The sequence below is a fragment of the Oreochromis aureus genome, linkage group 10, assembly GCF_013358895.1.
Source record: "Oreochromis aureus strain Israel breed Guangdong linkage group 10, ZZ_aureus, whole genome shotgun sequence".
Lineage (NCBI taxonomy): Eukaryota > Metazoa > Chordata > Actinopteri > Cichliformes > Cichlidae > Oreochromis > Oreochromis aureus.
In genome coordinates this window covers 28387491-28414543 of record NC_052951.1, presented here as the reverse complement: position 1 = coordinate 28414543, position 27053 = coordinate 28387491, and the positions used below count along the sequence as shown (strand labels likewise).

Here is a 27053-nt window from a genome sequence, read left to right as displayed (position 1 = left end):
AGAGGACGGATATTCTCATAATAATGCGTGTTATGTTAGTAAATTGCATGCAAATGTGTGTATTGTTCCACAAAATAACATCTCCCAGTTTTCATAGGAAGGAGATCTTTCACCTCAATTGAACCTAACATGCATATTTCAACATAAAGAAATAACAAAACTGCCCATGGCTCTTTAATAAAAACAAAGGAATCACATAAATCTACCTGGGTTGCATTGTCCGTATGTTTATATGTACACAACTGGGACAAAGAAAAATAAAAAAGTGACAACAACTGAAACTCAAACGTACGGAATGTTCCACTGAGGTGAAAATCTAAACGCGGCGTCTTTACCGGTACCACAACGACATGCTGGGAGTTTACAGAGAATTGAAGCATTCACAGTAACACCAACGTCAGACAGCTGCTTCTGCTCTTAAAAATTAAATAAACCAGCCGAGCAGTACCAAAGTTATTCTTTAGATGTCATTATATCTGCATGCAAAGTTACCGAAGGCGGTGTAAAAAAACAAACAAACAAACAAACAAACAACAAAACAAAACCAAAAAAAATCTACATCACACGCCTCTACAGAACAACATCACTATGGAAGTGCCCAACGATGGAGAGGGAGCCGTGGCTTCGGCAGACTGTTGCACCAGCTGTTAGCGAAGGTGATGAGATATGAAGGCAGACAGACAGAAGTTACAGTACAGGTCGAGCCCGCTTTAAGGGTCACCGCTCACTCACGGTACAGGACGTCTAAACTTCCACCGGGAGAAAAAAATGTTACCGTTTCAGTCAGAAGTTATTCTCCTGATGTTAAAGATTTAATCCTTTTACTCAAAGTAGTTTTTTTCCTTTTTAATTTGACTAAGGTTGAGTTCAGACAACACATATTTCCCTTGATTACTTTCTAATCGGAGATGACACAGTGCACAAACTTTGGTCATTTTATCTCATGCAGTGTGGCATAACCGACAAAAACTACAGACATATTTACTCTTTATCATAGAAACAATATTGGTAAATGTACCTTTTTCCCTTTTGAACATGTACTTTCTTTATTGTTCTCGTAGGATGATCATCGTGTCAGCTCTCAGGACTGAGCAGCTTGAAGTTTCACATTTTGTAAAGAAGCAATTTTTTTTTTTTTGTGCTTTAATTCTATAAATTTTTTTTATATTCCAGTGATCACTGAAATGAATGCAGGGGTTCTTTCCTCGTTTAGATGGGAGTTAAAAAAAAAAGTATGAAATTTGCCCAAAAGCACTGCAAAGCTGTTCTCTGTGAACAGAAGTTACAAATTTTATCTGATTGAGTGAGTCATAGTGTGTCATACACACCACTTCAGTTGACTCCACGTGTTTACATTTTTTTTTTTTTTCCTGGAAATTACTAGCACCTCCTTCTCAGTGCCATCATCGTCTCAGGTGTAGAAAGATTTTATGACTCTATAATCATGTAATGTGACACAGTGACCCATCAGAACAGGAAAAACTTGCGCAGTCTGAACTCTGACCTGTTGATGAACCAGTCGGGTTTTCAGGATGACAGAGATGCCCACAGTCAGATCAGAAGCCCGTAAACAAAGGAGGACAAAACGGTGGAGCGTCTGCCCAGCTCATTAATGGGACTTTTAACACTGTGAGCACACATTTGGACCACACTACATCTCTTTACATTGACCTAAATGCGGCACAGTTTGGTTAAGACGAGAGCACAGGTGCTTTGTGACGACTACAGTCCGCCGTTTCTAACAAAAAGATGTAACTTGAGGTTTTGACGTTGGTAGGATTTCTTTGATCTTTACTGATGTTGCTGTTTGTACAGTTTCTGACCAGTCTCACCGGCCAATAAAAAGCACCAAAGTTTCGGCAGAAGTGATCAATGAATGAGAAGGCGATGTAAGACAAACAGTGAGAGTATCGTTCAAATATCTGCTTTATAACGTCGTCTTCTCTCTGGAAGAAACAGTTTAACGCACCAATGGTCTTTTGTTTTGCTTCGTTTTATTAAACGGGGCTCACTCGGTTCAGGTGTGAGCATCCTAAGTAGGACTGTTGAGTTGGTGCAACAGCCTGCTAAACCTTTAATGTGGCACAGGGGGCACAAAGCTACAAGAACAAAAACAAAAACAAACAAATAATATTTGGAATGATAACCGAAAGCTTTCTCGATTTTATGTGTGCCCCTGTTTTTTTTTGGGAGAATAGTTTTGATGTAACGGAGTGGTGGAACATCGACTTGGAGTGTTTTCATAGCTTTTTTTTTTCTTTTGTTTTTACAACAAAGCACATGGAGACATTACTTTATCATATAATATCATCATGCTTTCAGAGGACAAAATTTTAAAGAGAGAGAGAGAAATAGAGAGAGAGAGAGAGAGAGACTGCACCACTTGTGTCCCTGTTGAGATATCCCCACCCTTCCCAAGAGCAGCTGATAGAGAGGTCTCATATTTTACTGGATTTTTGTTTACTTTTTTTTCTTTATTTGGTCCCCGGTTCCTCTTCAGTTTTTACGAATGTCAGCATAGACCACGGGCTCCATCTTATGGAAGGAGTTTTTGCTGCCTGAGTGATCCAACTGGGCGTATATCACCGGGCCCTGGAGGACAAATGAGATGCAGAGCAGGAAAGAAACACAGTCAGCCAATGACACAAGTACATACAGAAAGAAGCAAATAATAAACGGCAACCTTTATATGATTTTATGCACATGGGTGATTAAAAAAGCCCAAAGTTAGAAACCTAGGTGTTTTTTGTTTGTTTGTTTGTTTTTTAAATGGAGCTTCTGATTGCGAGACAACAGCTTCTTATAGTTTGACTTAATTAGTGCTTAGCTGTGGAGATGTAAGGGCAACACACACACACACACACACACACACACACACACACACACACACACACACACACACACACACACACACACACACACACACACACACACACACACACACACACACACACACACACACACACACACACACACACACACACACACACACACACACACACACACACACACACACACACACACACACACACACACACACAGGCTTAGATAATTAGTCCATATTTGGAAAATTACTTAGCAATTACAGGGCCTCTGAAAAGTGGTTTACATTAGTTTTTTCCACATTTCCTTCCCACTCCTATTAACACCTTTGGCACTGGTTACATTCAGTAATAATGATAATAATAATAGTAACATTACACTGCCAAAATATGGAGTGTCACTCAATATACAAGTATTTAACATACGTCTCACAAAGACAGGAAGAGGAACTCTTTAGCACCTCATGTTTTGATACCTGTATTCGGTTGACAGGCTTTAGCTGTGATACAATAGTTTCCAAACTTCTGGGATAGATGCTGAATATTTTATCTCATCTTACTGCATTTAAGATGATTTTAAGGGACAAGCTACAGCTGGCCGTGGTAATCGTCCAGACTTGCCGTGATTGAGATTCAGAGCCTTGGGTGCTTCCTAAAGAGAAGCGTGACCAACACACCACAAAAGTGCAGGACTGCCACAGGATCATCACTGCACGCAGACAATACAGTGCAGTGTAGTGAGAGTGTGACAGCCGTGACTACAGCCGCAGAGACAGCTGTGTCATCCCGTGGGTGCAGTCATAATTACAGTGACAGCGTCTCTCAGTGAGAAAGCTGGTGAACCAGCTCCTCTGTTTCTCTTTCTAAATATAAATGGTGCAGACCGGTGCCCGCGCAGCCGCAAGTTGGGAACGTGCGCTGCACAATACACGATACTGTATCATAAAAACGGCTCTGCACGGGTCACAGGAAATGCAAACGTTATTGTGAGAGTTAAAAAAAAAAAAAAAAAAAAGTACTGCAAAGTAGAGCAAAAGTTATCAAAACATCAATTTAAAGGGAAAGAACCCAAAACAAAACCAAAAAAACCCGCCCACGCTTTAAGAGACTCGAAAACTGAACAGCAGTCCCGTGTCTGTATGGGGTAGTCTAGTCTTCTTTTTAAAAAATAAATAAATAAAAATAATAATAACAACAATAATGATAATGATAATAATAATAATAATAATAATAATAATAATAATAATAATAACAACAAATGCTGACATGCTGGCCTTAAGACAAATGTAAAAGTTGTGCTTGACACTGATTTTTCTAATATTACTTATTATCATGGATAAGTGATGAAAGGAGATTTCACATTTAAATATAGCAAAAATTTAATTTTTTGCAACAAGGACAGCAGTTCCGCCTTCATGTATTATTCAGAGGAAACACTTCAGTAAAAACAATTAATAGTCAAAAGCTGTCCTAAGATTAAAAATAAATTCTCACTGTGGCCACTGGGTGGGGGACTCTGTAGTCTGTAAATAACCGTCCTTCATTTTTTTCATTTAATCTACATTTTTCAGTTTTCGTTGAATTATTCTGCCGCCTTTCACTCACACTTTAGAAATCAAATCCAATTTGTTGTTTTGTTTCGTTTCAAGCAAAATTCACTCGCAAGTTTGAAGATTAGCTCTGCTCTCTGTCGTATTAAGACAGCCCACTGAAGATTTCTCAGGGTGGGTTGACTGTTTGGTCAATTATACAGCTGATAAATCTGAGAAACATCAATAAAGGGAGAACACACATCAGAAAATTTCAGTCTATTAGCTAAACAAGAAATGCAACACTAATAACTGTTCATGATGTCTAAAAAACGTAAACTAACAATAGCATTTTTTTTCTTATTCATTTCTTCCTAATATTTTGCACCTTTTTTTAGATTTTTTATTTGGCAAACAATAAAAAACATGAATGGAAACAACTGAAAATAAGATTACGTAACAAATTAAATTCATATAAAAATCAAAACTAAATATTACGGATGGATAAAAAGTTATTTTCAGTTGTATTTGGATACGTTGTCCACATAAATGTGACCACCTTCCAGTAAAACAGAGGCAGCCACTAGTTTTTTGCTCCTTCCCTCTTTCGTCCCCCAACTCATACCTGTAGCGGACCCGAGGGACTGGTAGATCTGGAGCCCTCCACTCTGGACTCCACCTTCTTTCGAGGCTGCGGAGCCTGAGAGTTCACGCTTTCCAAGGACGTACAGCTAGTTTAGGTGTAACGGAGTCGAGCAATCATTGGTGCACAGTCAAAGTGAGACGGACACAAATAATGGACAAGACAAAAACAAAATCATGAGACATGAGAACATGAAACGCTGCAGCTGAGCGCCGACTAGAGGTGCACCGATGGGATTTAGACCATATCAGATTGGTAGGCCAACAATTTTGGGAGCACATTTGCAATCAAATAAAATCCAAATTAAGATATTTTGATGAATATTTTTATGACTGATTCTTTAGCACAAAGGGTACAGCTTATAATTTTGTACTTAATTCATAGTGTATTATAATTTAGCTTCTTTAATTTTATAGATGAACCTTATCTCCATCTACTCTTACGTATAACAGTTTAGCTGTTTTAATTTTATCTACGTGATAGTTTTTTCCCTTTTCGGTTTTGAATCTTTTTTACAACAACAACAAGGTAATAATTGTGGCTCAGTCACACTAGTTTTTAAAAAAGGACTGAAAAACTGACTGCAAAAACATTCGTAGTTGCTTAGTGATTGCACTGAACCAGCTGCAAGCAGTTGGGACAATTATGGTTGCCAACTGCACGGCTCATCTGTAGGAGAACTGGTCTCCAAACAATTGTGATCCGACTCAAACGGACTGCAGTTGCTTTCAGGCAGATTGGCAAAAGTTTTCAAATTACTGTCATCTAATTTATAAATGCAGACTGCTGGCCAACCCATCGCAATCAAGCAAAGTAAGTTTGCACTGATGAGTCCAACTAGTGTCTTTGCAAATCTCTTTCCAGTAGGCGGCTTAACTCAACTAATTATAAAACTCAGAGATACTTCAATATAAAAGCAAAGTAGCCAAGCACCTTAGAAGCAGCCAGTTCCAATGCAACAAGACTGCAAGTTCACTGCACACAGCTGCAATAATTTGGGTCATCGCACGTCTCCGACCAGTTTTCCCCAGTGTGACCATGTGGGAGATCTTATATTACATTATCATTTGTAATATGTGGTTTATAATCTGAATGTGAAGACTGGTGATTTCTCTGATACTGAATTTATTCCATTTGAGGGATTACAGATTAGGTTCTTTTATTCAACTAATTAAAACTGCACTGAAGGTCTGTGCTTTGGCTCTAGAAAACTGTACAAACAGCCACTGATTCAATTGTTTTGGTATGTAGAGCAGAAGTACAACAGTGGAAATTAACCCAATAAAAGGTTTATTAACATTCTCTATTGTTTATCTTACTGTTCTGCATCTGAATTACTTGATTTCGAGTATATGCTCATCTAAATTATGGATAAATATTAGTCATTAATAATACGTTTACAAAAGGTTAGTGCAAACAACACAGAATAACTTTAAGAGGAGTTTAAATAGTTAAGAGGCAAAACCAGTCATTAGATGCTCTTCTATTGTAATGACATCTTAATTAATGACAATGAATTTACCATTTTTTTGACAAAACAACAAAAAGTTAATCACATAAGAGCAGCAACGACTGATTAATGTTAGTACATCAACAAAAGACTATAAGTCTAAATGTTTATACTAAGTTTTATCATTCCTTCTTCAGTATGAAGAGTAAACCAAATATTTTTGATTTTAATCAGTAGCTCAAGCAAACCTCAAGATGTCTCTGTATTCGCAACAAATTTATTTAATTTTAATCTTACTTATAACATATAAAACAGACAAAACAACAAAATGCCAATCGGTTTGTGCTTGAATCAATACATATATGATCCAATTTAATGACTCAGTCTAAGGGTTGTTGTAAATATTATAAGTCAAGCAGCCAATCAGTGCAACTCTAGTAAAGGCAACAGGTGAGAGAGGCAGTTTACCTGAAAATAACAACATGAATGCTAAATGAACAATGAGAGGCCAATATTTTGGCCCGTTAAGGTGACTGAACACTGCGGAAAAAAATAAAAATCTGTAAATACTGTTGTCAAATAAACATGTTTCATGGGAAAAAAAAAAGCTGATGACGAATGGTTAGTCTCACTGAAGCAGATGAGAAAGACACTGTTTAGTTTTGTATGTTAGTGGCAAACAATGATGGATAAAAGTTCTACACAGTTAAATAACCTGGTAACATGTTTAAATGGTTTCCATCGGCCTGGGGACTAGGCTGCCTTTAGCTTTTCCTATTGATAAAATAGTCAAAAAAGTGAATTAAAGAATTAAAGTTTTACCTTCTCAGCTGATACATGTTATGTAAATTCTGTAATTAAGTATTCCTTATTCTATGTAAATGAGGGTCAGGATTATCGGACAGGTTACTGTAGATATAACTTCGAGTCTTGTTGTGCGACATCACAGCATCATAGCAGGTGAATGGCTCTACATTAATCCTGCCTAACATTAAACATTAAATTGTTCTAAAGACAGTAAATCTGCCTAAAGGAGAAAATGACTGTAACCAGGATACTTAATTACATATAAATGCATTAAACAACAATGCGTGGATTATTTGGCAACAAGCTCAACCTTGATGTTAGTGGAAGGTGTTGCTGTGAAGTTAGTGGTGTTAATACAATACATATATGTAATGGAGGGGGAAAAAATGACTGGCACCAGTGAAAACAGCCACCCCACAGATCCCTGTTAGCTCAGCTCACAGGCTCAACCCACTCAGCAGCCAAGCAGAAGGTGCCAGATATTTTTTTTCTTACTCAGTCAGAAGCCAGTGCTGGTGCCTGAAGTAGAACTGTTTCCACACAAAGCATTAGCACTGGCATGGCTACACAAAATTTCAAGGTTGAACACAAAACTATCAACAAGAAATTTGCAGCTGCTTTGACAAGAGAGACCTCTCAGTGAGTGCAGCTTCTGCTTTGCAACATTTAGTGTTCAAACCTTTTAAAAATGTGGGCCGGTTCTCAAAAGACAGCATAACAGACCTGTCCTCTCATTGACACCTTCCTGATGGACAAGAGGGACATCTCTCAGATTTGTGGCTCTTTTGTTTATACCTCAGATGTAGAGAGAGTTTCTATGGCATGCGAGGTAGACGTGGTCAAAAATACCTCAGGCATGCAAAGTCTGAGGTAGTCTGAAGTTGACACTTTTTTAAAAACAAACGTGTTAATAATTAGTACCCACCAAACACCAGATACTGTGAAGTGTTAGAGCTATACAGAGGGTTACCGGTCTAACAGGAAAAAAACAACCTCTGAAGTGAAATATTACTGAAAACAAAACAATGATTTAGGAAACCAGTACCATCTGTTTAACTTACCTTTCATTTTAACAGCATCAAGTATAATTTTTACATCAGTATAATGAATACATAATGTGAGCATTAAACATCAACAGACACAAATAACCAAAGAAAACAACCCAATTATAATTCAGTCAGTCTGTGGGGGTATTTTTCTGTATTCACAGGAGATTAACGTTAACATATCCTCATTGCTAGCTATCAATTAAAATACCACTTGCTGTTTATCATTATTGTTGCAGGTCATTTTTACAGGATGTGCAGATGAAGCACTTACTTTATGGATTTAAAACATCACATATAGCTGTAGATATAAAGGATTTTACAGGTGAAACCACTGTCTGTGGCACACAAGACAAAACATTCTCAAATCTTTTAGAAATGTTAAACTTTAATACTGTCTAAACTGTATTTATGAAGAAAACACCTGCAGACCCTGCATGGATGTGGGTTAATAACAGTATCGCACTTCCCTAAAAAACTAAATAAATACATTAAAGTAAATAAATAACACACAAAATTCACTATTAACTACTTTCTGTAGAAAACTGAAAAAGTAATTGCCGTAACTGAGTCCCATTGAGAACGAAATTAATTATACTGAAAAAAATGCAAGTAGAGTTGGCGAGTCTGAAAAATGTACATCATTATCACGTGTGCATCGCTCACACAAGATCAATATTTCATACTTAAATATAATGATAGTGTCACACTTACACTGAAACTACTAGTATAGATATAAAGGTGTAAATCATATAATTGTAGTATTCAGTATTTACCAGCAATTACAACTTCAAAAACTTTATTGCTCTTCATGATGTATCTTTATATTTTTATATCTATAATATAAATATGGACCTTAAAGCTGCTAAGAACAAAAATAAATAAACTAACAAGGGTTTGACTGCGACTATGTCTGGATATATATGAGTGGATCACCAAATAGCTGTTTTATCACGTGTACATATGTGTTACATTTATTAAATGAGCGTTGAGCTTATAACTGCATAACGATGGAGCTGAGAGTGAAGCTACTTTTAGGTTCTGAATATAGTTTTGAAGTTTTGAAAATTTTGCAGCTGCACTGTAGTTGAGGTCATCGGTAATCAGGAACAGCGGAAAGTCGAATGGCTCACTTACCCTTCGTAATCATGGCGGTTGTGAAGCACCCTCATGACAATGCAGGCCGCCACAGCAATGAGCACAAGCACCAATAAAGCACCACAAACTCCTGCAACTATAAACGTAGTGTTGTTCTGCGAATACGACTCTGAAAAAAAAAAACAACAACAAAAAAAACACACACACAATGAAGAACATTCAAGGTCAGTCCACACATCCATGATATTCTAGACATTCCCAGCCACACCTAACATTTCATCCTGGGGGATCCTGAGGCATTCTCAGGGCATCTCAGTAGCGGGTACTGGGTCTACCCCAGGGTCTCCTCCCAGTTGGGCATGCCTGGGAGGCACCCATGAGCCATCCTAACCAAATACCCGAAACATCTGAACTGGCTTCTATTGATGCGCAGGGCCAACCGCTCTGCAGGACTGTGGAAAAGTCTTGAGTCAACTAACAGACTATTTTGTAATGTTTTAAAGTGGTCCAGAGTTTCCAAAAATGTTGGACTAATTACTCACAGATTATGACAGAACTGCCCAAGATTGTGAAATGTACTGATATTACACACACAAACACAACAAAAAGAGTTTCATGGATTTCAGAATATCCTCCAAACCAAAACAAATTAGATTTCATGTGAAAGACCCAAATCACTCAGTCACTGTAAATAAAGCTACGCTACTATAAATAAAACACTTTTAAACCCCATTCCTGGAAATAAAACTAACATCACAGATGGGAGTGGTGCTTAAACCTGAGTATCCAGTAGTATTAAAAGCTGGAACAACACCAAGGCAGCTCTTTGTTTGAGCCAAAGTGTGTGAAGATAAACAGAAGTGTGTGAATATATGTATATATATAATTATTTTAAAGTAAAAAGTGGATTTCAGAATAAAAAAAAATAGGATTGTGAGCACAAGGCCGACTCGGTTCCTTCACCATGTATAAATACAGTTATGCTACCATAAATAAAGCACAAAACTTGAACCCCCGGGCCTGGAAACCAAGAACACAGCTGGGTGTATCGCTGAAAGCTGAGCAACAAAAGCTGGAACAATACCAAGGCAGCTCATTGTGAGAGCTAAAAGAAACTGCGGCTAAAACATACTCGAGTACAACACACATGCTCTATTTAGACCCTTTATTGCTTCCTAGATACAGATGTTCGGTACAAAGAAAAACCTCAACCTGCGAAGAGGTGCAGCCACATGTAAAACAGACAAGCCATCACATGCACATGTGGTCTTCAGCTGAGTGAACACAAACAGTGGTTGTGCAGTGATTTGCCGTATGTGCTTGAATAGCTTTTATTTATCAGTCTTTTCTCATTAACTGATGATATTCGATGTGTTTATTTTGTACCTTTAATTAATTTCACCTTTAAGTGATCAAATGGAGTCATTTATGACCTCAGCTGTGTATGTAAATGTACTGTTGTGATCATTTTAATCATAAAAATGTACGTCTAATCTACTTCTCCTACAACTTTTTATAGTTTTTCTTTTCCTTTTGTTTTTCTTTTACAGGAATTGGTCCATTGATGTGGCAAAGATAAAGGAAAATTGGGTTGCTTGTTTTTTTTAAATATATGCAACATTAAAGACTTGTATTTTAGTGCAATTTTCCACTTCAGATTACTACAATGTGAACCCTGGCTGACAGACCTAGTCAGAACAAGATTCAGAGATATGCTGAGGTACATGCAGTTTATTAGACAGAGCAGACAATCAGGCCGTGGACCTGTTGCTGCTTTCGGGGATATTTGGATAATGTTTGTTGCCCAGTTACCCAAATACTATCTCTCTGGCAGGGAACACAGTGGTCACACCCACTCGGTGATGAAATCACAGTTCTTGTGGTCAAAATTCTGTGATTCGAGCAGACCATAAAAGGCGCCATGCAGACTAGAGGCTAAAACACTCCTAGCGTGATTTAAATTTGCGTGAAGGGCCTCAAAAACCTGGTGAATTATGGGGTAAAGCCAGAAAATGATTGCGTTTTTCATTCCTGATTGGCAATTGCAACTTTACAAATCAGTCTGATCAGAAATATGAGAGAGAACAACACAAATATCTGTAGAGGGACATAGTGAACGGGTTTAGTCTATCACTCACACAGCATATAAAAACAGTATGTGTGTGCCCCTTTTTGCAATGCACAAACATGCCAATGCAAGTGGAAACCTGCTCTCATGAAAGACCAAAGGTAACGTCCTTTTCCCGTAACAGGATGGCATAAATAAATCTCTAATGAGCTTGTCACCGAACATTGTTTCTCTGTTGTTGTTTTTTTTTTAATTAATCATAACTTTACCCACATCTAATATGAACACCCAACACTGTAACATAATGCTCGATTTAATCGTGTAATAAGCGATTTTTTTTAGGGCATGCGAGGGAATAAATGTGAGCCCATAAAAAAAGAAAAGCATTTTGGCAGCTAAATACGTCACTGTGTGCTGTTTAGTGCCAGCAGGCAGCGTAGAGTCAGTGTTCAGCACTTTTATTCTTGACAGTCTTTCACATTTATCTTTTCAATTTGGGAGATATGGATCTAATGTTTACAGATGCCTAACAGGAGATTCAAAGAAAGTTTGCAGTTAATCCGGTTTGGACTGCAAGTAGTATAAAAGCATGTCGCAACAGCATTCCTAGATAAACCATTAAGTAGTCCAGGATTTAACTTGTTACAGGTGGTGCAATCGACACACTGTGGTTAAGATGGCCACGATCCAGTCCATCATGTTTGATCAGCTAGTGAAACAGAGAAAAGTCTCCTCTTTGCCTGGAAACACAAGCGATAGTGCGCAGAGGCTCACACTGTGCTACACTGCATTTTCTCGCCATCCAATCAGCATGTGTGTGAGCAGAGCCCTGCTGAGTGGGTGAAAACAACTGACGAGTGTCTGGCCAAGGCCGCAGAGTAGCAGGAGGCACTTAAAAAGACATCTTTCCCAGCCACACTACCTCAACCTGTCACTGATTTGTCTTTTTATAAATTTTCTACATTTCCAACATTTAACTCTGGTGCATTAATTTCAATGTAAATCCGACAAAAACTCACCTTTCAGCACGACCCTGAGCTCGGTTCGAGCCTGCGTCCCCTTCACATCTGGGGGGTTCTTCACGTCACAGAAAAACGTGCCGTTGTCGCTGAAATAAGTCGGGCTTAGCTGTATCGAGACGTCCCTCTTGTTGATGTCCCCGATAAACTGCACGCGGTCTTTAAACTCCTCTGGCCCTGGGAATCCTCTCCCACCTGTAAAGTAGAAAATCTACAAAAAGGAAGGAAATGCTGGTGAAAATGTACTCATGTATAAATGGGGACATTTCCAACCCCTGAACATTCTCATCTAGATCAGCCTTGCTGTCTAGCAACCACCGAGCAACGGGCTAAAATGACCTGATTTTAGTGATCAAACAAGCCCACATTTTTCTCCCCACAATGTGATTAAATGTATTTGTTTTTCAATAGCACAAACAGACCAAGCAATACTGTAACATGGACTTTTACTATTAAATAAAATGTATAAAAGTACAGTAATGCCAGATTAAATAAAAGAACAGAGATGTAGACAAAATGCAATAAAGTGTACAATAATTAAAAAACAAATCTCCGGGTACTAAAAACAATAATAATACATTCTTTTGACAATTACTTGAACAAAAATCTCTAATATTTACTGCTTTCTTACCATCGTTTTATATTTGTACTCTATTTGTATTTATTAAAATTATAATTTTTATTCTTTTTTGTTCTTACATTATTTGTATTGGGTTTTACTCATCGTCCAGCACTTTGGTCAACATATAAACACTTTGGTGTTTATATGTGCTAAATAAAATGACTTTTTTTGGACAATGCAGACACTGCAGCAATATTGTTCTTATATTTGACATACATAAATTAATAGATAAATATTTCCATAATTTAGTAAACAAAGAGGTCAAACAAACTGGTTTCCTGGCTGTGACTAATATTCCTGTATACAGGAACAACAGCTGTCATAAGACACCTACACACTGAACAGTCTTCACTGCAGCCACACTGTGCTACGTGGAACTGACAGGACATCAAGCATCATGTATGTGAATTGTATGAGGATACCGAACTTGCTGCTGCTGCTGCCAATGCTACGACTATAACACAGACGGCAGTTTTTCATCTGTCATTTGTTTCTGTGGTCTTTGGCCTTGGCTCAGTCAAGATGACATGACACATCATACAAAAACAAGGCTTTGTTGCCACAACTCAACTAGATTTTCTTCTTTACTGGAATCCCAAATTGTTTTGCAGTTTTCCTTTTCTTTATTATGGCTGAGGTTTTTTCTCTACCTTGAAAAATTAACACAACAAATAAATAAAGAATTCTCTCAAAGTTGATGTCAGATAATTCGATTCTTTTGTAGAAAAACAGACAGAACTTGAAGTGGCTTTCATATTGTTATCAAACTATAAAGAAGGATTAAAAATGCCAACAATTATTCAGTTTTATTAGTAATAATTAAAGCAGTAAACTGGTTTCATTCTTGTAGTTCTATAAACATAAATGCAACAAAAAATAGCATTAATGTAATTTAAATGCAACATTAAACTACTAAATAACTTGTAATGTAATTATTTGTACCTATCAGTAATGGTGAAAGCTGTGTTACTGTAGCTGTAGCTTCAATTTGTCTTGCAGCTCATTTCAGATTTTTTAAGGGTTAGTAATGCGACATTAGGCAGTACTGATTGACAACTTCTTTTCTGGATGGAAGTCGATGATTAAAGGCTCTCCTTTGTAGTCAAAATGAATGCAAGAAAATGATCATGTTATCCCAGCAATTTTGTTTTTATAAATGACTGGAAGCCAAATCTAATGCAGCCTAATTAAATTTAAAATCTTATTGGTTAACGCCCTGGACCGTTTCCTGCATGTCCCCTTTGTTCTCCTAGCTGCTCTCTAATGTCAAGTTTGGGTCTCAAGCCAACTTTGAACCTCTTTCACTGCACAATGTCTTAAACAAAAGGAGGGAACATCTCAAACCTGTCTAGGCAGCTCAAAGACGGCCCTGCAGATGTTTACAGGGAAAGTAGGTCACTCTTGATTAGTTTTTTTTTTTTGTACTGAAATGCGTAGAATTTGAAACGCATGCACCAACTACAAATTTTTGGTATCCTGCCATCTCTAATGACAACAGTTGCTTAGTGTGTTGGACAATTTTGACATTTGGATTAATCACAGAATATCTGAGGTACTAGAAAGACCTTTTTTTTTCCAACATTACTGCTGCACAGCCTTTTTCCTTCACTGAGCAGCTTTCCCTTATCTTAGCTTTTTGGTGTTTTTTTGGACAAGCATCATTTCTGCAGGAAGAGAAGTATTTAGTCTGCAAATGATGGGTCTGAAACGTCAGAGAGATTGATGTTTTAAGATACACAGCTCGATGTTACAACATGCTCCAAGTGTAGACTGCGTGTATGTGTTCTGCCATGACTGCTCTGCAAATTAAAGGCCCTTCAGCTATGTCATTATATATGCATGAGTCAGATCACAGCAGACAGACAGGCCCCGCCCAGCCTGACTGGACTGTAAACAAAAAGTCTTTGTAGATAGGACATGATCCACACAAACGTCCCTCTTTTTTTCTTTTTTTAGCTGCATAAGAGTTTTAGAGGAATATACACTAATAAGTTCATGCTAATCACCACAAGTCAATTCTCAGCAGTAATAAATAACAGTGTAGGAAAAATCTGTAGCTGAAAACTAAAGTCTACAAAGAGATTTAAGTCAACAAAGTGCTATAAGAACTAAAGAGAAAAATGAAAGCATACCACGGGATCCAATTACGATGCTCAAGCAAGATAGCAGCAGAACATAAACAGATGAAAGCAAACGGAAAAATTAGATAAAAACAAATATGTAGATATGTAAAGACAGTACATGGAGAGAGTATAAAGAAATAAAACTGTACCTGATGTTTGTTTGTTTTTGTTTTTTTTAAAAGGCTGGCGCTTAAACTGAAAGCCTACTGAAACCAAATCATAACAATGTGCTCTCACCCATCCGTTCTTCTTGTGTCACCACAGATAAAACAATCGCAGGAAAACATCCTTAAAACTGCGGGAAATCTTCCCAGAGCGGACACAACCAGCGGGGACTTACCACGTATGGAGATTTGTAGAACTGACTGTCGGGATGACTCGACTGAAAGTACCAGGTCACCGTGGTGACCGAGCTGACCACTTCGCTGGACTTAAAGGTGCATCGAAGAATCCCCGTGGTACCATTCTGTACTATCACCTCAGGATCAGCGTGTATCTCGATCGCAGACGTGGGTCTTGTGACTGTTTATGAACACAAAACAACAAGTGTAAGCACACAAAGCAGCAAGGGTTCAGGGCTAAACCAACACCACGGCCAGCAGGTATACAATCCAGAAAGGCTATTGGTTTATTTTGTAGTTAGTCTTCCAAGATCCCAAAATGGTTTTTAGTTAGTTTTAATTATTTTTTTTTCATAAATAATTTTTAGGTTTAGTTTTAGGTAACTATAATAGCCTTGTTAATCATCGGTTAATAATCGGAAGCTTGGTGCAGTCCCACAGTATTAATAAAAAGGGACAAAATCTGTCCACACGAGTTAGTGTGGTCAATGCACCTTAGAATTACATCATTTTTTTTAGTTTTTAGGTTTGGAACTCCGTAACTGTCGCTTGCAGAAAGCATCCTTTATTAAGGTAAACAAAACAAGGGGCATTTTTCATCATTCACCAGCAACATTATAGAGCAGCAGTACTGCTAAAACTATCCCAGGTGGTGAAACATTTAAGCAGAAATATAACATACCTGCTTAACACTTTGATAAAACTTAACCTTGTAACTCTTCTGCAGCTGCACAATATTGTCACATAAAATTCCACAAAAAGCAATTAAATGCAACTCCAGCACACTATTTGTGCGTGCAGAAGGGCTTTGAATTAGTTGTTTGTCACATAATAAAACTGAAATTGGAAAATATTTTCTACCTGGGATGTTTTATCTTGGATTGGGTTTTTTTTAATCATTATTATTCTTATTCTCGTTACCATCTGCATCAGTAATTTTAATCCTGTTTGCTTTTCCTGTCATTTGGAGTCCAACTAGGGAGGGGTCAGCTGAGTCATGCGTTTTAGTTTTCTCATCCTTTGCAGCCTGGTTTTACTCCAATGGTGTTTTTGCCTCAAGTAGTGAATTAAGTGTTGTTACCACTTCTAGCAGGAAATGTTTTCTTACACAGTTTGTAAAAAAGTTTGCTTTGTTTGAAGTTGTTAAAATAACTTCTTTGACATCATGACACTTATATATATGAAAGATTTCTTTTGCTTCCCCCAACACAAAGGGCACAACACATACACATAAGAAAAACAAACATGTATCAGGCCAGAATTTCACAATTGGTGCATCCCTATTAAATTTTAATTTCACTGAATTAATTATTCAAGTGTCCCTAATTAAAAAGATTTCGTCCAAACCCTGCAGTGGTAGTAACGTTTACTGTGAGCATGCCCCAAAATCATAAATTACAGTCTAACACATTCATGCCACTGATCTTTGAACCCATCTAAACTTCCTCATGCTTGTCCTGTAGAGCTGGATGTTGTTTTAGTACTTCTTGCTTGCTCTTAACTGGCCTCTATGTGGGAAAACACATATGTATGAGTCAGAGCACTAAATAAACAACTGAAGTGAGGTCACAAGCAGTGAGACAAGCCGGACACAGATTTTAGTCTGACTTCAGTTTGTGAGAGACATGGAAAGAGGTAGTATCTTATCCAACCACCTGTAAGATTACTCAAACTATTTTAATGTAACCGGAAAAACAGACGGATGGTTGTACAGCTCTGCTCAATTATCCAGAATCCTCAATTCCCATTTATGGCTGCATCAAAGGCAAGTTGGGTTGTGCATAGTGTAAAGAGAGACGTACAACTGAGCAACACGGGCTTTCTCTGCTCAGAAACAACCTAACAGGTATCACAATGCTGATTATCAGCCGTCTCTGCTAAACCAGACTTCCTGCTACAGGGTCTGTCACAAGAGTCTCTTGTGACAGCCTGCTTCATTTAGACATTATCAAAGGAACAAAGATAAAGATATAAGACAAAGACGTATAAAGAATAATTTTTAAACTGTAAAACACAGCACTGAAGCTGCAAATAAAGAGACTGAAGTTTCACAGATTTTTAGCCATAAACATCCTACAAAAAGACTGATTAATTTTCAGAGATTTTCTGGTGTAAATGTAGGTCCGCAAGACTTTGCCGAGTGTTCTTTTGCAAGGTTTTTCCACTGTTGTAACATCTCCCTCTGTATATACGTACATCTCTAAGCTCTTGTACTGGAAGAAAAAAAAAAAAAAAAAAAAACAATCGTACACTTGTGTCTTCAACCTAGCTGCAATGGCCGCAGCGTAACACGGCAGGTTACACCCCCCCCCAAAAAAGGTGCAAGGCCAGCACCAAAAAGTAGACTTGTCTGCAAACAGTCACCAAGAATACCCTCTGAGAATAGTGAAACTGCATGGCACAAAGTCTTTTGAAATGACTACGGCAATAAGGCACTACTTTGTTTTTGAGTTTTTTTGGTTTTTTAAGTCAATGTTCTCCATTTCCAGTTTTGGGTTGCACTTTCTCAAGTCATACTAGCGCTCGGCTAGTAGCTGACGAATATTTGCACACAAGTCGATGACTTGCGTGTAACTCATCGACCTGTCGGTGACTTTGGCAATCTGCTAGTGACCAGAGCAATCACAGGGAAATTTCTGTTGCAGCACCTGCTTTGTGATTGATTTCAACCTCCAGCAACCAATTGCAGAACACACATTTTTCCCAAGCAAATGGTTGGTTGCCAGATTATTACCAACTGTTCTCTAGGCCTGTGTGACAGCTTAGAGACCGATGAACACAGAGCTAATGAAAAGTTTTTCCAGCATTCACAACACCAGCGCTTTTTACTGTGATCATAATTATTAGAATGATTTCGTGGAAATGTCGCACCTGGTTCCAATTTTAAACCTAAATTGCTCAGACCAGATTAGATTATCTGTTAAATTCAAGTTAACATGGCAACCTGCATCAGGTAATGTGATACTTAATCTGATTGTTCTTATAGCTCAGAAAATATATACCTAAATGTGACCCTGACTAAATCTGCACAACCTTGATCACCAAATCAGAACCATTTTTGACAACTATAAATTATAGAAACAAGATTGCAGTGCATACTGGACACATTGGAGACAAATAAATGCAACAAATGTTCTTTAAAAGGCTGTGTGATAAATGTCAAACACTGACTGCACAGCTTGATGATTAATAAGCTGACCATAGCAGCTATGAGTAGGAAATGTTTGGCAGTACATTCACCTTTTAGCCACCTTGAAAGGTTTTAATACAACTATGAATATACAAATCGAGCCACACAAGTATTAGCAAACAGAGATACATGACTTCCACATCTTGTAATCAGAAGAGCTAGCAGGCCAAGGTATAAAAGCAACAGAACAATAAGTAGCCTCGGCCTCTCGCAGACATTAGATCCAAGTCTGTTTAATGAACACCAACAGATTTAGACTCGGGGAAACACCGTGCTTCAAAAACAAAAGCAACTCTTAGAGCAGCACATAGTCAGCACACTGCTGAAACAATCTCACAATAATTTATAAAAAGAAAGGAAGTATTTGTCAGATGATATCAGTCTGTGATTCAAAGCAGAACACTGTTTTCCATCTTCAAATTTCAGGAAACAGCTTTAAATGTTTTTTTTAGGGTTGACAAAACTGTTTGATTTCTGCTCTTAATCTCACTTCACAGAAACATCCTCTCCAACATCAAATAAAGTTACTGTCAACTGCTGAGTCGGCTAATTTGCAATTTCATGCACATCCTTTCTAAAATGCCAGATCATGTTGAGCCTGTAAAAGCGGAGTGATCTACCAATGATTTAAATGTGATTTGAAGTAAAAACAAACAAACAAACAAACAAACAACCCCCAAAAAAAAAGAAGAAAAAAAAATCAGCTGGATTACGCAGAAGATGACCTGCTAGTGCTTGAGTTCAGAATGTATCTTTTTAAAAAGGTTGCTCTCCATAATCTGCACTTCATATTTTCTGTGCTTGACCACAAGGTTAAATTTTTAGGTGCGGGGTAATTTTCTATTTGTGAACCTTCTTCTTTCAGTTGTACACCAGCATTAAAGACATACTTTGACCTAGTCATCCTAAAAGCCGCCATTTTAAACTTTTTCTGTCTTTTTAAATATTAGATGGCAGAGAAATGTTCAACATTTTTCTTCACAAACCTTATTAAATCATTGTTTTATCGATTATTAACCGCTCTTTATACATTGCTTTTTCAATATAGTGTGGTCGAGCATCTTTTAAACAAACTAAATCTTAATCCTTCAGTTCTTAATAACTTCGGACCAATTTCTTAACTCCCATTTTTAATCACAAATTACAGAAATTCACTTCTTTTGAAAAGCTTCACTCATCTGAGCTCACATTAACTGTGGTGTACCACAAGGTTCGATTTTAGGTTCTATGATGTTTTCTGTTTTTATGCTTCCAGCTGGTCACTTGTATTAAGTTTCACTGCCACATTTACTTCTTATTATTTCTTCTTTCATTGCAACACCAACGACATTAGGATATATCCGTGAGACCTGGTGATCCTTAAACCCTAGGTGCTGTTTTAAGCAGTCTCAGTGATGTTAACTGTTAGATACAATCCTTCAGTTCTTCATCCTTCATCAAAAGTTTCAGAAACAGTGATTTCAACCCACTTTAGCGTTTGTGTGCCTAAATGGCAGTTTGGAGAAATTTCAATTGGGTTTTTGAGCTCTACACAGCACAGAAAAGGCGTTCCTCGAGGTAACCAAACACCTTCTTTTAAACAGCATAAAAGGGACAGAAAGCCACTATATCTTTTTAGACATAAGAGCAGTTTTCGATACAACAGATTACAGGATTTTAATAGATGGGTTGGGATCAGGGACAAACCACTTGGTTGGTTTCATTTTTATCTCTTAGAAAAAAATCCCAAAAAACCCTATCTAATAAGAATATGCAACTTCCCGTCATCTACAGCCCACAGGTAAATGTGGTGCACCATAAGGTTCAATTTTAGGTCTTATGTCATTTCTCATTTATATGCTTTTCACATTTATTTAGTTTTACTACACCCACATCACAGGTCTAAATTCCCATGAAACCTGCTGTTTTAAACTGTCTTGTCATGTGAAATGTTGGACGGTGCATTTCTTTAAATCTGTTAAACCCCAAACCACATCTCTCTCAGCTCCAAACTGTTTGGTCTTGCTTTCTCCAAATAAGAACTATCTTGATAGAAAAATTGATACTTTCACATTCAGACCTGGATGAAGTATACAGATTTGTTTTCTTAAGGATCAACTACTACAACTCCTCTCTGGTATAAAAAATGAAAGATGCTCAATTGTGGATTAGAGTCAACACTTTCCTAATACATACTGTTAAAACTACTCAAATTGTATGCAAATATAATTTTTTCCGATGTTCATGATGTTAAAAATGTTGTAAAAAATTAACTACAGATAAATTAGATTAAAGTGTATGTTTTCCTTCTTAAGATGCACATTTTGAGCTGCTAAATGTATAGCACAAAACGGCTTAGTCAAAGTAATGAATGCAAGTTCGTGTTGTAGTTCACAGCTTTTTATATTACTATGCGACCAAACTGTGTGCTTTGCGAGGGCACATATACCCTGTGCATGAGTAGATAGAGGGCCCCTGGTCATTTCAGTCCGTGCCTCTCATCAACTTGCAGGCAGCTGCAGTAACACGTAGTTACAACACGAAGCCACTATTGTGCTTCCTGCCAAAAACAAAAAAAAATAATAGTGACGCAAATCTGGCTATCCAAAGCGAAACTTGGCGCAAAAATCATGTCCCTGCCGTTGTGATGCTACGTGTACCATTAAGTACACAGTGTTTAGTACCCAACATACTTCGTTATCTGGGTCAAAATACGGTTAGCGGACGACGAAATGAGACGTTATCGCGGGGGCTGGAGGCTGTGCTAGTCCACCTGCATGCAGATAAAAACAGTCTTAGTGTGCTGTTCGATTATGTAAATAAAATAAGACTTGATTGGTAGCTCTATTAGTAGAAGACATTTCCCAGGTGACACGTAAATACCGTTGAGACACACGCCCAACAAAAGCTCTATTCAGAAATCAGCGTTTAAACGGCTTTACTTTAAATTTTGGTTACATGTACGACAGCACACACTTTTAAATATCTCCTGCCTTACTAGGACATTTAAATCAATACGGCATGGGTCTTAAAACACCCAGGGACTCTTATTTCAGCTAAACAGCTGGTTAGCATCGCTACTTTCCACGCCTGAACCCACCTTCACCTTCCGCAGGACGACGCGGCCAGGGGCGGCAGCCACCATCCTGTGCCAATCTCCATTCATGTTTTAGTGAATTTAACAGATTGCATTTTCTGTAACACTGTCTCTCACATAAGGTGGAGTCTCTATCCCATATCCCAGTAAAAAAAAAAATCCGGGCTGTGTTAAAGATAGTTTCTCGCTTACGAGGCTGAAGAAAGGCGTGTTAACTCTTAAAGGATTGGGAATAGAGGTGTAAACGCTGCTAGCCTGCTAACCTGAGATCCCACCTAAAATAATGAACTCAAACGTTTACAAATGGAAATTTAACCCAAGCGGGGCTTCAACACTCACCCAAAACAACACAAAGCGTAAATCCAGTAAATAATATACGCCTGCGAATCGTATTTGGCCATTTGGACTCCATTATGTGGTTGTAAACAGGAGTAGTTGCTCCGCTTTTTTTTTTCCTCCACCCTCCACTGTCCTAGTGGTTTCTTCTTCTTCGCTGCGGGTACAAACAAATATGGGTGCGGCTGCTGCTGCCCCCTATAGAACGACCAGACGAACCACACATAACGTCTACCAACAGACAGCAAACAAAAGGAGGATCATCAGTATCAGCTATATTTTAAACCCCTTTCTCTTCAATGAAACCAAACTAAAGTGAAGAACAGAGGGTGATATATAAGGGTGGAGGGAGGGGCACACAGGTAGACTGCAATGTGGTGTCACGGGAGAATGAAGCTAGAAAAAGAAGTGAAAATTAAATAACAGAAGTTAAAGAAGGAAGAATGTTGCACAGAGTTCAGGGAGGAGTTGAGACGAACTCTGAAGAGTTACCAGATGACTGGGAAATTGTCAAGAAGGTATTTGGTGCATTGTCTGGAAAGAGGACAAAAGGGTAGAAGACTTGGCGGTGGAATGAGGAAGTACAGAAAAGGATTCAGCAGGAGTATGGGCTAGTCAGAAATATGAAGAAAGCAAACAGAAGTTCTGGGAGGCTAGACGTACCGAAAAGAAAGGGCCGCAAAGACAAAGGTGGATCAGGTGGCGTTTAATCTGATGATGTGGTGCATGTGTAATTGTGATGCTTGTAAAGCAGTGAGATGACAGTCAGCTGATAGTTATGCTGTAGTGAGGATGGCCTAGGAGCCACAGTCTGTAACTGATAATGGTGGTGCTTTTGGTGCTGTGCAGAAAGCACAGTACACTCGATGTTGTACTGAAGTCGGCAGGATCAGCGACGTGATGGAGCACAGTCTGCACACGCTGAAGCAGAAAGGGGAAAATCCTCAATCTCTAACAGCTCAAATATCTGATCTGTAATCATCTTTATAAAATCTGTCTGCAGTAGTTTGCTTAGAAAAAAAAAACTACTACATTTTATTACAATCCCTCCTGTGATGGCGTGATGAAGTGAAGAGCTCCATCTGCTCATAAATACATACTAAAAAGAGGAATCATTTCTCCAGGGCCTGAATGCAACATAATGCATAAAAGTATGGAGGTAAAATGAAGGAAGGTTTCTAATAGCAGATCAATGATGGCAAGATATCGAACCAAAAAAAAAAATCACCTGTGTGGAAAAGATATGAAGGCACGGTATGATAACTTTAAACCTGAGCACTGGAGGAACTGCGCCTCTCCAAATATGAACCATCGTCTTATCTTTTGGCATTGTCCACACATGCTGAGTCACTGGAAACAAATATTATTAGTATACCAGTAAGAATGATTAGATTTCAGGAGAGGGGACCAGACCTTTGCAGCAGGAAGGGGCTGGGTTTGAATCCACGAGTCATTTGGGGTCTTTCAGTGTGGATTTGCATCCACCGTTCTTCCTGTGTCTGAGTGAGCTCTCTCTGGGCTTCCTACCACAGTCTAAAGACGTGCATGTCAGGTTAATTATCATGTTAGTGATAATTAATTATCATTATCATGTTAATCTCATGGTAGGTGTGAATACTTGTCTGCCAAGTTGAACCTCATTTTGCCCTCATGGCTGCCTTAATTTCTTGTGGCACAGATTCAACAAGGTGCCGGACGCATTCCTCATGATATTGAAATGATGACATCACACTTATGTTCCACCACATCCCAGAGGTGCTCCAACAGATTGAGATTTGATGGCTGTGGAGGCCGTTTGAGTACATAAAACTCAGTGTTATGTTGAAGAAAGTAGTTTAAGGTGATTTGAGCTTTGTGACACGGTGCTTTGTCTTGCTGAAAGCAACTATCAGAAGACGGGTGCACTGTGGTCATAAAGGGATTGATTGGGTCAGATACATGCCAAATTCTGACCCATCCATCCAAATGTTGCAGCAGAAATTGAGCCTCATCAGATCATGCAATGTTTCTCAAGAATCTTCTATGATCTAATTTTGGTGAGCCCGTGTGACCTGTAGTCCCAATTTCCTGTTCTTAGCTGACGGTAGTGGCACCCGGCGTGGTCTACTGCTGCTGTAGCCCATCTGCTTCAAGAGTCAGCCTGCAGAGATGCTCTTCTGCATACCACAGTTTGGTTATTTGAGTTACCGTTGCCTTCCTATTAGCTTGAAGCAGTCACACATCAACGAGGCATTTTTACCCAGTGAACCACAGCTCGCTGGATATTTTCTCTTTCTTGAATCATTCTCTGTAAACCCTACAAATGGTTTTGTAGCAATCCATGAATTACTCAGACCAGCCAGTCTGTCACTTAAAGCCACTTGAATCACTTTTCTTCCTCATTCTGATGCTCAGCAGGTCGTCTACATGCCTACATGCACTGACTTCCTGCTGTGGGATTGGCTGATTAAATATTTGGGCTAACTAGCACTTCAACAGGTGTACCTAACAAAGTGGACAGTATTTTATTTCAACTTACTAAAAGATTAATGACAAACACTGTACCTACTGTAAATAAGTGGGTGGATGTAACAATGTAAAACTAGACATTTATCAAAGCTCTGATGCCAGACCTTTAAAGAATGAAGGGATTTTTCTGCCTTCTCTATTTTCATTTATTTCCCATTTATTTTTCTCATATATGCAAGTATGAAATCTCACTTCCCCCTCTGTGGATCCACGTGGTTATGAGAGGATTTTCCGATTGTTTTCTGCAGGGAGAGACAGTGATTTAACTTAAATGAAAGTAAACAGAGTTAATGTTTCAGGTGCAAAGCCTCATCTCCTTTTTCTCGTTCTCCAGGAAAATAACAAGAAAATAAAAGCTCAAACTGTGCACTTGAGTCAGTTTTTAGTGGCTAATTGAGAGAAAAGTGCAAGAATAAAACCTCTGTCATCGTATCTGAGTCATCACTTTTCTAGTTTGTAAAATTTTATACAGCTGCTGTAAAAACTGGCTACAAAAATGACCCAAAATCCAAGTTTTTTAAATTAAGCATCATTAAATTTAACAGTAAAAATTCAAAATTAAAGTGCACTTTGAGTAATTAGTTATTATTTACACTAAAAACAAGGTAGCAGTAGACAGTGAGAACTTTTAGACCAATTTCATTTGAACATTTACTTATATATCCTTTTCTTTTTTTGACATTAGATTTAATAAATAAAAGCCCAATCTGTGATGACCAGCTCAGAATCATCTCATATTAACATCATATGACACTATAATATAATAATTGTTATAGACAAGACTTTATTTGGTCTTCATAAATAAAATTCAAACACAATAAAGCTTTCAGAGGAAGTTATATCCAGAATTCACTTTGGAAACTCACTGCATTCATCTCTCACAGGTCTCAGCTCAGGGCTTTCCTTCACCCTCATAGACCCAACGAAACGTGAGGAAATGTTTGACATGCAGGCCGGAAAATACAAAAAAAAGTGATCAATATGTTCTCAAACCAAGCAAAGCTGCTTCTGCGTGCTCTGCGAGTAGTCTTTCGACATCTTTACTTCTTTTACAATGGAAGAAAGGCTATCCTGCGTCATAGTTTCCATGAATCTGAAGCTTTGTGTTCAGCCTTTTCATACCAGTCCAGAACATCACACAGCGAGCCAGCTCCCGGAAAATCATTTGCATCTTTAAAAAAAAATATGTAGTTTGATGAAGTTGTGCATTCACTTTCTGTGCCAGTAAAGGAAGTAAGTCTCCTTTGAGTCATCTGAGAAAACTAGTTTTTCCACATTTTCAGTTTTAGCCATATTCAAGGCACAAATGCAGACTTAGACACACGTCTTCTGACTCACATGCTGAATTTTTTATTTTGAAAGAGGCTTGAGGATAAAGAGCAGCACTGTTTTACAGATCAGAGCACTAATAGCTCCTGATTAGCAACTTCTTATGATCAAAAAGTCTGGATTAAAAAACGATGAAAAAGAATCTGCAGTCAACTGTGTAACATCTGACAGCTTTATCACCTTCTAATCCGGCCTATACGACAATCTGGGGCATGCAAAACAAAACAGGTTTGAACCAAAGCTTCTACATTTTTATGTAAAAGCTTTATCTTACTTTCTGTGGCTTTCAAGATTGGACTTTTCTCACACTTTTCTCTTCTCTCACTCTCAAAAGTTCTTGTACTTTGTTTTAAATCCTTAATTGGTCTTTCCTTGTCGTACTTCTTCGAGCCCTCAGGTCATACGACCAGTTGCTCAAACCTATACAGAACTCTAAGTGCAAGCTCAGGTGGGGGACAGAGCATTCTTGATTGCTGCCCCTCGGTTATGGAATAGATCGCCTTTGCACAGTTGTCCTTTTTTGAAACTGTTTTTATTATAGTTTTTTTCTTGGTGTTTTCAGTGTATTAATTCTTTCTTTTTCCTGTGGCTGTTTTTAAAGTGCTTTTTAACTAAAGTTAGTTTTCTTTATGATTGTTGATTGTATTTGTCAGGGTCGCGATTTAAGAAGTCTAGAATAAAACTCCTTGTGACAGGAACACATCCACCTCCACTCATCCATCCGTCTAAGCGCTTATCCAGTTCAGGCTCACCACGCTGGAGTCTATCTCAGCTGAGTCTATCCCAGCTGTTATAAAGCAAGAGGCGGGGGTACACCTGGATCTGGACAGGTGATGTCCATCACAGGATGAAAATCCCTGTTGTGACAGAAAACATATGAACCAAAGCCTTCTGATGCTTGTTGACAAATTTGAGCAGCTTTAGTAAAGCCTCATGCTATATCTACTTTTACTTCAGTGAGTTAAAATGTTGTCTCACACCTGGTTTTAGTGTACTTCTAGTCCACTATAATAGCCCTGGTTGGAACCTCATAAACAGAAAGAGAC

General features: G+C 38.2%; 1 protein-coding gene across 1 annotated transcript; it reads right to left on the bottom strand.

The window, feature by feature from the left end:
• Positions 1-255: 255 nt before the first annotated feature.
• On the bottom strand, positions 256-22321 carry mpzl1l (myelin protein zero-like 1 like). The gene is made up of 6 exons (XM_031750281.2): positions 22174-22321; positions 15568-15749; positions 12483-12693; positions 9435-9564; positions 4977-5082; positions 256-2592 (listed from the first exon to the last, which is right to left on the bottom strand). Exons 1-6 carry the CDS (start codon positions 22244-22246, stop codon positions 2497-2499), a joined length of 798 nt encoding a protein of 265 aa, XP_031606141.2. The 5' UTR covers positions 22247-22321; the 3' UTR covers positions 256-2496.
• Positions 22322-27053: the final 4732 nt, after the last annotated feature.

Excerpts from the sequence above, each read along its gene's own strand:
- mpzl1l (XM_031750281.2), bottom strand. The coding sequence starts at position 22,246 with ATGGAGTCCAAATGGCCAAATACGATTCGCAGGCGTATATTATTTACT. Across the intron at positions 12,694-15,567 it reads TCTACAAATCTCCATACGTG|ATTTTCTACTTTACAGGTGG; the intron begins GTAAGTCCCCGC and ends TCCTTTTTGTAG. Across the intron at positions 2,593-4,976 it reads GTCCCTCGGGTCCGCTACAG|GGCCCGGTGATATACGCCCA; the intron begins GTATGAGTTGGG and ends TTTGTCCTCCAG.